This window comes from Leopardus geoffroyi, chromosome A2, assembly GCF_018350155.1.
Source record: "Leopardus geoffroyi isolate Oge1 chromosome A2, O.geoffroyi_Oge1_pat1.0, whole genome shotgun sequence".
Lineage (NCBI taxonomy): Eukaryota > Metazoa > Chordata > Mammalia > Carnivora > Felidae > Leopardus > Leopardus geoffroyi.
The window spans coordinates 17,957,015-17,968,052 of record NC_059331.1 but is presented as its reverse complement, the minus strand read 5'-3'; the positions used below and the strand labels follow the sequence as shown (position 1 = coordinate 17,968,052).

General features: G+C 45.6%; 1 protein-coding gene across 2 annotated transcripts in view; it reads left to right on the top strand.

The window, feature by feature from the left end:
- Window positions 1–2,215: 2,215 nt before the first annotated feature.
- IP6K2 (inositol hexakisphosphate kinase 2) overlaps window positions 2,216–11,038 on the top strand; it is a 31,143-nt gene continuing 22,320 nt past the window's right edge. The window contains exons 1-2 of one of the 2 annotated variants that reach the window (XM_045492863.1): window positions 2,263–2,330; window positions 5,010–5,245. In XM_045492863.1, the coding sequence (XP_045348819.1) occupies window positions 5,232–5,245 (14 nt within the window). In that variant the 5' untranslated portion in view covers window positions 2,263–2,330; window positions 5,010–5,231. Of the gene's footprint in view, window positions 2,331–5,009; window positions 5,246–11,038 lie in introns of both variants that reach the window. The other variant, XM_045492867.1, reaches the window with a different exon arrangement.

The following is an 11,038-nucleotide window of genomic DNA, read 5'->3' as shown; positions in this document are numbered from 1 at the left end:
GAAGCAAACGCTGGGTTGGGCTTCCTAGCAACCCTGCTGAGTGTGGGGACCTTTGGGCCTGATCCAGGCAGGGCTAGCCTTGATCTGGGGTACTCTCACCCTGCCCCAACCTCCCTCCTGCTGCCCCATTTTAATTTTTTTCCATAGCCCTTATCGTTTAATACCACGTGCCATTCTTATTCAGTCAGCCAACAGGTACTTCTGGAGCTTCCTTGGTATTTGAGGTGCTCAGGATATATCCGTGACTAAAACAGAGAGATTCTTACTTCACAGGGCTCTTGTTCTAGTGGAGGAAACCACGCTTCCTATAAAGGATAATAAATGCTTCCATAAAAAAGGTAACTGCTATGGAAAAGAGTGGAGCAGCGTAAGGGGATAAAGGTGGTCTCATGTGCTGGTTGAAAGGTGCCTGTTGCAGTATGAAATGAGGGACTTCGAGGGCATTTGGGTACAGTCCTGTGGAAATCTGCAGAAAGCATTCCAGGTATGGGAACACCTGGAGCCCAGCTCCTGAGCCAGGGGAGTGCATGGAGTGTGATATGTGAGAAATCGAGCTGCTGAGCAGCGGAGCCGGAGATGAACAGGGGAGACGCAGCCACAGAGGTAATGGGGGATCATAAGGCCCCTGACAGCTCTGACTTTTCCTTGGGCAGGTGCTACTGCAGGGCTCTGAACAGGGCAAGAGGGATTCTGATTTATGTATTTACAGGCTGGTGTGTGGAGAATGGACTGCAGGTGGCAAGAGCAGCAGCAGGAGACTGGAAGGTGGCCGTGACATTGCCCTAGAGAGAGACATGGTGGTGGTTTGGGCTGGGTGGAAGCCATGGACCTGGCAAGAAGTGCTCTCATCCTGGGTAGATGATGCATGGAAGGAATAGGACTTCTTGAATGTAAGTGGAAAGAAAGTAGTTAAGAGGTACTATGAGGCCTTTGGTCTGAGCAATAGAAAGGGCTAAGCAGTCATCACTTTGAGCTGGGGGAAGTGAGGTAGAGTGTGTTTGGGGGATGAGCCAGAGCTAGGGGGGCACAAGTTGAATTTGAGATGCCAAGTGGAAGTCAGAGTGCAGATGCAGAGTCTACAGCTGGGCATTGAGTGTGGCCCTCAGGGTCTGGACTAGACATACACTTTTGGGAGTGATGGACATGGAGGTGGAATTTGAAGCCACGAACCTGGATAAGATTATGACAGAAATAATGTAGACAGAGAGAGGAGGCAAAGAGGAGGAACCAGTGAGGTGAGAGGAAACCACAAGGGCATGGAGCCCTGAAACTCACAGGTAAAGTGTTTCCAAGCGAAGAGAGATCAGCTGGTCACAGGAAGTCGTTCTTGCCCATTCCTATAAAGGCAGCCACCCGCCACCACCCCCCCTCCACCTTTGAACCATTTTGGTTCAATGCTATATTTCCAGCACAGAGTATAGGTATTCAGTACCTATCTGTTGAATAAATAAGCATATGCATGAATTCACACCTCTGCAACCCCCCAGTGCACGTACAGCATGGGGCTGCAACATTGGCCTCATTTACAAAAAAGTGGAGATCAGGTAGGAGGCTCTGACCACTCTCAGTAGCACCTCCCTCCCCCCTCGAATTTGCCAGCTACACTGACATGCACTCAGGTGGGAGCTCTTCTGGCCAACCCATATGACCCAGGACAAATGAGCCTCAGACAAGTCATGCAGTGTGGAGGTTGGTAGGGCCTATGTTGGCAATGGGTCATCTGCCAGTCCCCAGAGGACTCTACAGTCATTCCTCTGTCCACCCCTCTGCATCCAGTCATCCATCCACCTGTGCATATAACCTTCCTTTGCTCACCGTCTACAGTCACTCTATTGCCCATCTTTCCATCCAACCACATCCAGTGCTGTGTCCCGCCGTATGCTAGGGTGAAGAACTTCGCAGTTTGTTGCAGACTGCCTCAGTATTAGTCTTGGAAAGCCCACATCCCGGGAAACCCTTGGACTCTGGAAAAATGGGACACTTGGTTGAGCCATCCGTTCACCCAAGCATCCCTAGCACCCCACATGCCCCAAACCCATCTGTCCACCCTACCACCTACCTGACCTCCCCCTTGAAGGCAGGCAAGGCTCCGCCCCATCCCTGGCCCCGCTCCTCGCCCCGCCCCTCCCGGAAGCCGCTGCCTCGGATCCCGGCGCCCTAGCAACAGCGCTTTTCGCGCTGCCCAGTCCGCGAGCTGGGCTCCCGGTGTGAGCCAATAGCGAGGGGCTCCGGGAGCGAGGCGCGGTGGGCGGGGCTCGGCGCGGCCGCCGCCATCTTGATGGGAGAGAAACAATAGGACGGAAGCACCGCTGGACGGGCCGAGGCCGCAGGTAACGCCCGCCTTGTCCGGCCTAAGGCTCTGCCGCCCTGGTAGATTTGGTGGAGGATGTCTCCGGGCCGTTCGGGGGCGAAGTCTCTGGTCATTAGGAGTGTCTCCGAGTTATTTGGGGAGGGGCTCTCCCGCGATCTTGGGGGCGGGGGGGGATCTCTCAGGGTCTTTGTGGGGCCGGATATCCCCCGGTCATTTGAGAGAGGCGTTGTTTCTTCAGGTTACTGGGGGGAGACTGTCTCCCCTGATTTTGAGGGACAGAGTCTTCTCTGGTCATTGAGGGGTCTCCCAGGTATTTTGGCGGTGCAGGATCTACCCCGGTCGTTGAGGAGGTTTTCTCAGACCTTTGTGGGGGAACGATCTCCTTGGGTCATTGCTTCCCAGGACAGCGGCGTCCGTGGTGTCCCGGGTTATTGGGGGTTGGGGGTTCTCCTTGAGTCTGCGGGTGGAGGAGTCAGCCCACCGCCTCAGGTGCCGTTTACCTGGGGCCGGCAGATGTGCAGCCATTTTGAGTGTTGAGTGCCAGTTGGGGCCTGTCAGCTGGTGTACGGTGAGGAAATCTGCCCACCTTGTTATCCAAAAAAGTCTCAGGATGGATCAGAGGACGCCTTCTTTAATAGTGATAAGCGTCGCCGTGGGTGGAGCTTTCATTTCTTTCACATTGGCTTAAATACTGCTTTTGTCTCTTGCATTCTAAGGGTTTGTATCATTTTCCTCAGTTTCCTATGTTAAGAAAGCTGCACTAGCAGACAAATGAGGCCAAACGTTGTGAAAACAAAATGTGGAAAACAGAAAACCCGGTGCTCTTACATACCAGGGAAACAGAACTAGTTACTGCTTGGAATGAAACATTTTGGTAGTTGTACGTAACCCAAGAATAAAATAATAGTTGGAAGAATGAAAGAATAGTTTGAAGAAAAAGTACTGAAACTTTTCAAAAGTGGCTAACAGAAATGTTCCAGTTCACCAGCTTTATGATTTTTTTTTTATAAAGCACCATGATTACAGTAATTTTGATGAATTCTAGTATTTAAAGTATTTGCATTTTTAGTAGGGTTACATTTAAGTGACCTCAGATGCTTATTTACATAGGTTGCTGCTGTGGAGCTTGTATAATTGCATCCTGTAGCCTGGTGTTAAGTATGTGAAGAGAAGTTTCAGGGTGGTGGTGTTACTGTTTTAACTTTAGCCACTATCAGAATTAGAAACCGAGCAAAATGAATACTTTATCATATTTGACATAAAAGGCCAGTTGATGGCTTGGTGACTTTTTCTTTGGAGAAAAAGTCAGTTGAACTGTTAACTGTTACTCCAATTGGTTTATTTGCCTTGTGACTTTAGAATTCACAGGAATTGTTAGAAAGAAATCAAATGCGTGAGAGCCAGCACTAGAGTTGAGATAATTGTAAAAACCAGTTCAGCAGATGTAATAGAACTTCTGTGCTTCACCATGTCGTAAGTGACAGACCGGTACAACTGTATACTATCCTGGGGTCTGTTGGGCAGCGGAATGTGGGAGGAAGGAGCAACCGCTGACTGGTGAACCTTAGCCAGTCTCCCTTGCAGAGGGGTGCCAGAGCCTTCTGTAGGCACCAGAGATGTCACTGGTATCTAGGCAACAGGGATGAGCCTGAGCCTCCCTGAGGCCAGCTTACTGAGGTGAAAATTTTCCATTGTTGGGATCATAAAGAAGATGATCTGGGGAAGAATTTTCCCTTTAGGTGAAGTTATTGTACCTAGTGAGATAATCACCCTAACAAACTGAGCACGTTGTTTTACAGTGGATGGTAAGCAGATGATTTCTCTTGTGTGATTACGTTTTTGTTTTTTAAATAAATTATATTTTTTGCCTACTTGAATACCAAGTAATAAAAGTAGCAAGTGGTATTAGTATTTTGCAGTATACTCTGGGAGCAAGAAAAGGTCCTCTTTCCACAAAATTGAATTTATAGTCCACCTCAGAGTTTGAAGGAAGAGACAGTCTCCTAAGCTTATGAACAGTTGGTTTGGTCTGTCATCCATCACTGGCTTCTGTAGTTACCAACTCCTAGTCCATCTTGTTCCATGTCACTCTGCCTGTCACTCCCCACCTTAAAAAAAAGCTGACTTTTTTTAGGTGGCATACCCCTAGAACATATTTTATCCATAAGTATTTCATTGTGTATCACTAAGAGACAAAGAGCTACCCATGCTATCTACAATGCCATTTTTTCTGCCTAAAAACCAATGACAGTACATTATTTTTTTCACCCAAATATCTGGTTGTGGTCAAATGTCCCTGATTTTCCCATAATTTTTTTTTACAGTTGATTTATTCATATCAGGACCCAAATAAGATATGCACATTGCATTTGATTGAAGTGTCTCTTTTGTTTCTTAATTTTATATATGCTCATTCTGTTTTTCTTATAGTTATTTTGTTATTGTTGTTGTTTTTAATTTTTTTAACATTTATTTATTTTTGAGACAGCGAGCAGGGGAAGGGGCAGAGAGAGATGGAGACACAGAATCAGAAGCAGGCTCCAGGCTCCGAGCTGTCAGCACAGAGCCTGACTTGGGGCTCAAACTCAGAAACCATGAGATCATGACCAGAGCTGAAATGGGATGCTCAACTGATTGAGCCACCTAGGTGCCCCTCCTTGTAATTGTTTGGTTGAAGCAATTGTCCTTTATCTTTTAGGATTTCCCATACGCTGGCTTTTGCTGATCACACCCTGTGCTTGAGACCTTTTCACTATGGTGGCTTGGTTTGAAGGGATTCTTCGTGTAGATCTTTTCAGCGAAGAAGTTGGGAAGGCTTTGCCAAAGCTCATTCAGAACTGAGCCGCAGACCGTGAACTCTGAGGGCTGTCAGGGACCTAAAGGGCCACACAGTGCAAGACCCTCCTCCTCTCTCTCTGTCATGTGGTCCAAAGGGTATGTATGAGACCTAGATTTCCCATGTGAAACTGGGAGGAGATTCTTAACCCATGGCTTCCAGGGAGGGGGTAGATGTTCTGCCTCTTTGTCTCTTTACAGACCTTCTCTCACACTGCTCAGGCAGTTCTCACCTATAGGGGCCCTGACCCAGTGCTCTTCTTTCTTTGGACATTACTCTTAGAGTGCCTTCTGTCTTCCCTTTGTAGGCTATTCCCAAATCTGTTTTCGAATTAGGTTCACTCAAGCTGCAAATCCATTGCTCCCAACTATCTGCTGAACATTTTTTCTTGGGTATTTGACCATCCCCTTATATTTAAGTGTCTGTAGTTCAACTCCGTGAATTCATGAACAAAAACATCCTTGTTCTGACGTGGGAAGACTCAATATTTAACTCATTCCTCTAATTTGATTCCCTGTATCAGGAGTTCTGAAGATAGAGTCCACAGTTGCTCACATCCCAGACTGTATGTAGAGTTCAGTGAGGATGTGCATTTTTCAGGAGAGAGGCCCACACATCTCAGATTCTTGAGGGGGTCAGTAACCCCCTAAAGGGTTAAGAACAGTGTGGTACACCTAGTCATCTACCAAATCCTGTTTCTCTACTTTCGCCACCCCCTTCCTTCTTTAATTCCCCTGTGTGGGCTGGCCACCAGCCTCCCTCGGTACATTGGAGAAGGCAGGAGAATCTGTGCCCTGCTGAGTGCCACTGAATGTGGGGAGGTCATTCCAGGTGGGACAGGTGTCTGGAGAAGGCAGCTCTGGTGTTTTGGGAGCCCCAGAACCTGGGGGTTCTCAGGACTCTTTCCTACTCCCTGCCCCTGGGATGACGGAGGAGAGACCCTTGAGGGAAGGAAGCTTAGGCTGGGAGAGGCTGGAAAGATCAGCTTGGTCTTGATCCTTATGTCCTCCTAGAGGTTGAAGCTTTACTAGGGGTACTCCTGCTATCATCTCCTTCTAGCAAACTCTCAGGCTCAGGACTGTGAAGGCAGTGTTGCCTCCTTCTCTTTCACCTTTGGTTTTGACATCTTCAGGTAACCAGATACTAAGTTCATGAGCCCACAGAGTTACCTGAAACATGTCTAGGGTGTAAAAGGTAACAGAGTAGCTTGAGAGCTTTCTAAGCACACATAGTTTTTCTTTAAAGGCTTATTTTTCTCCTCTCAAACCTCCTTTTTCACACGTGCTTCTTTTTTTATGTTTACTTATTTATTATGAGAGAAAGAGCATGAGTGGAGGAGGGGCAGAGAGGGAGAGAGAGAATACCAAGCAGGCTCTGCACTGCCCATACAGAGCCCGACATGGGGTTCAATCCTACAAACTGGGAGATCATGACCTGAGCCAGAATCAAGAGTCGGACACTTAACTGACTGAGACACCCAGGTGCCCTTTCACATGTGCTTCTAATGTGTACAAGAATTCTATTTTGTTTACTCCTTAAGTAAGAATGCAGACAGTAGACCCCAATAGATGCTGGTTCCTCTGCCACCGTCCCTCTACCTATGTCACTGCAGTAGTGACCTGTGAAACCAGGTTTTCCCTTTTCTCTCTGCCAGCTTAATTTCCCACAATCCTTGGTGGCTCACGGACATTACAGGGCAGAGTGAAACTGGGTGCAACCTCTATGCTTTGTCCCAGCAATTCTACTTCTAGGAATTTTCCTACAGAAATACTTCCACAAGAGTGCAAAGACAGCTACAAGGACACTCATTGAATTATTATTGTAATAAATAAATTAGTGTCAGTAGGGAAGTTAAAAAATGCATTATGATTATGTGTAAATATTATGCTGTCTTTGAAAGGAATTCTGTATGGACAGATACATGGCTAAGGCATATAGTTTAATGGGGAAGAATAGCAAAACAACAAATGTTGAATGATCCTACTTGTGTGAGAAACTGGAGTAGTCAGAACCATAGAGACAGTTGAATGGTGGTTGCCAGGGGCTTGAGGGAAGGGAGACTGGACGGTTAATTGTTTAATGGGTACAAAGTTTTAGTTTGGGAAGATAAAAAGTTTTGGAGATGGGTGGTGGTGATGGTTGTATAAAATGTGAGTGTACTTGGTGCCACTGAACTGTACCCCCCAAACAGTTTAAAAGGGTGAATTTTACGGGTGCCTGGGTGGCTCAGTCGGTTAAGTGTCTGACTTGGGCTCAGATCCTGATCTCACAGTCGTGAGTTCAAGCCCTACGTTGAGCTCTGTGCTGACAGCCTGGAACCTGCTTCAGATTCTGTGTCTCCTCTCTCCCCTGCTTGGATTCTGTCTCTCTCTCTCTCTCAAAAATAATAAACATTAAAAAAAAATTTTTTTTAAGGTGAATGTTCCATTGTTTCACACATTTCATCACAGTTTTTAGAAAGGTGAGAGAAACAGCCAATTTTACTGGGGGAGATGGGGGGAAGCAAAGTAATACATATACAGCCTGATCCTGTTTATGTAAAGAATAGAAAAATGCATGGAAGAAAATCTGCAGGATGAAGAGACTAATAATGGTGGTCATTTTATTACACTTACAACCAGTTAAAAATCTTTATTTTTTTAAAGGCTAAACAGGATATCCTTTGGCACTCCATTCCTCTGCCTGGCGTTGAAGCCTCCTCTCTTTGCACTCCTTCCATGAGCACAGGCTTAGTATGCCCTTATCGCCTCGTACTGTCAAGTCCCTCCTGTGACCTCCATTTCCCAGTGGACTCTGGAGGAACTGTAGGGCAGTGGGTAGAGAACAGCCCACGTTTGGGGAGTGCACTGCATGCGAGCCAGGCAGGAGACTAGATGTTTTACTCTTGTTCCCACCTCAGAGCACCTCTGTAAAACTGTACCATGCCTGGTGTACAGATAAAGACAGGCACCAAGAAGAGGTAACGCACCGTTTTTACCCCAATATAAAGCAGGCCTTACTTTGCCAGGAGAATTTTTTGAGGGGCGCCTGGGTGGCTCAGTCAGTTAAGCATCCGACTCTTGGTTTTGGCTCAGGTCATGATCTCATGGTTAGTGAGTCTGATCCCCGAATTGGGCTCTGTGTTGACAGTGCGGAGCCTGCTTGGGATTCATTCTGTCTGTCTGTCTGTCTGTCTCTCTCTCTCTCTCTCTAAACAAATAAACTTGAGAAAATAAAAATAAAAGAATTTTTTGATACAGCCCAATAAAAATAAAAGAATTTTTTGTATAAACTTAGAGTACTTGGAAAGTTGGCCTCCCTACAATATTTATTGTTTTTAATTACACATACACATTTAGTTATTATCTAAACAAAATGTATTCCTTTAGAAGTTATACTTTTTACCCACATATTTCATGAATTCTGTTCCAGCTTGTCTGTGTGCATCTTTGCCATTCTCAGAGCCACATTTGGAGGTGCTCTCCTCCTTTTTCAAAAAAATTTTTAATGTTTATTTTTGAGAGAGGCGGACAGAGTGTAAGCAGGGGAGGGGCAGAGAGAGAGAGAGACAGACAGACAGAGAGAGAGACATAGAATCCGAAGCAGGCTCTAGGCTCTGAACTGTCAGCACAGAGCCCAACGCAGGGCTCAGACTCATAAACCAAACCATGAGATCATGACCTGAGCTAAAGTTGGACGCTTAACCGCCTGAACCACCCAAGCGCCCTAGAGGTGCTCTCCTCTTGAACATTTCCTTCTCACTTCTTAGTGGTAGAGATGTGACATTGTTACTGGAACCGCTACCCTGAACTGGTTGTGATCTCTTGGGTGTGATCCTGCTATTGTGTTGATATATGTATATTTTTCTAAGTAACAGTATTACATACCATATAATGCATCCCAAAAGGAATGCTGTATCCTTCATCCTCAGTGTAGCTCCCCTCCCTACTGGCTCGCTCTTTCTCTTTCTCTCTCTCTCTTTTTCTTTTTAATGCTTATTTATTTATTATTTTTTTAAATTCTTATTTATTTTTGAGAGAGCATGAACAGGGGAGGGGCAGAAAGAGAGGGAGACAAGAGGATTTGAAGCAGGTTGTATGCTGAGAGCAGAGAGCCTGATGTAGGGCTCAAACTCACAAACTGTGAGATCATGACCTGAGCCAAAGTCAGATGCCACCCAGGTGCCCCCTCACTGGCTCTTCAGTCTTCCTGAAAGTCTTCTCACCTTGGCCTGTTTTAAAGGGCACCACTGCACTGGGTTAAGCTCTGGGGATGGAGGGAGGAAGCAAGCTCTTCCTGGTGTTGGTTGTGATGATATACCCCACAGGTACTTGCCTTGGGATCAGGGAGGCTGTAGCACATTACCATTTTGCCATTTTACATGGGAGTTTGGAGGGGAGATGAGGACATCTTTTTACCCAGAAAGTTTGTTGGACCTGACCGTAGTCCACATCTGGCTCAAGTGCACCTTGGGTTCATTTTTCTGTTTACAGACATTTTCTCCAATCTTTTTCAAGGTTGTGTATTTGTTTTTAATGTAAATTTGCATAAGTAGGGTTCTCTTCTAAGTGAAATTACACTAATTCAATTTTACAAGTAAGGATTAAGCTATGGTGACACATGAGCATTATCATTATATGCTGGCTAAAAGTTAATATTCTAGTAACAAAAAGTTTTTGTACTTAATACCTCTGAGATGCCACTTAGTTAAGATTGAAATGGTTGGGAGGACGAAATCTCCTAAATGTGTCTTCAGGTCAGAACAGACAGCAAAACAAGCATGTGGTTAAACAGAAGTCATGCCTTGGTTTGATTTTAAATGTTCATGAAATGTAGCTGTTGGTGAAGATACATAGCACCTACAGCATCCTGCCCACAAAAAAATAGAAGTAACAGCTCCAGCAGCTGTTAATGGGACCCTCACTATGCTAAGTCTTTCACCTGTGTTCTTTTTGTTCCTGGGGTAATCTTATCCCACTCTGAACTGAAGGATTTGAGGCTTTGGGTTGTTTTTGAAACCCTTGTGACTTGGAGATGGAGCTCTAGTACCTGCTGTCATAAACTCCTTAGGACAGCTGGAATCAGTCTGGGCCTCTTGGGCTGCTTCTGCTTGCTTTCTGTTGTAGAGAATTCACAAAACTTTCTTTGCACTGCTGGGTTTGTTTGCTTGTTTTATTATTTTTTTTTTTCAACGTTTATTTTATTTTTGGGACAGAGAGAGACAGAGCATGAACGGGGGAGGGGCAGAGAGAGAGGGAGACACAGAATCGGAAACAGGCTCCAGGCTCTGAGCCATCAGCCCAGAGCCCGACGCGGGGCTCGAACTCACGGACCGCGAGATCGTGACCTGGCTGAAGTCGGACGCTTAACCGACTGCGCCACCCAGGCGCCCCTGTTTGCTTGTTTTAACTCATTCTTGTGAATGTATTTAACTGAAAGTCATAATTGATCAAAATGGGAGGTTATTTAGTTTTGTTCTGTGTATCCATCCATTTATCTTACTTCAGACACTAATACATGTTTTAGAAATTGAGTGTCCAATCCCAGGCCAAGGAAGATTAAAACTTTTCTTTTAAGGAGATAAGATGTGTTAGAGACAAAGAAGCAGAACACCTGGCTAGTGTTGCTATTTCTGCTCCAGACTTTTCTATCCCTAGCTGCACACTCAGAAATGAGGGGCCCCATGGGTTGTGTGAGCTCTGTCTTACTCTTTTGGGGAATGTAAAAATCTTGCATCCCCCTTCAAAGCTTGTTTTATTTCATTATTTATTTATTTATTTATTTATTTATTTATTTTTAATTTTTTTAACGTTTATTCATTTTTGACACAGAGAGAGACAGAGCATGAATGGGGGAAGGTCAGAGAGAGAGGGAGACACAGAATCCGAAACTGGCTCCAGGCCCTGAGCTGT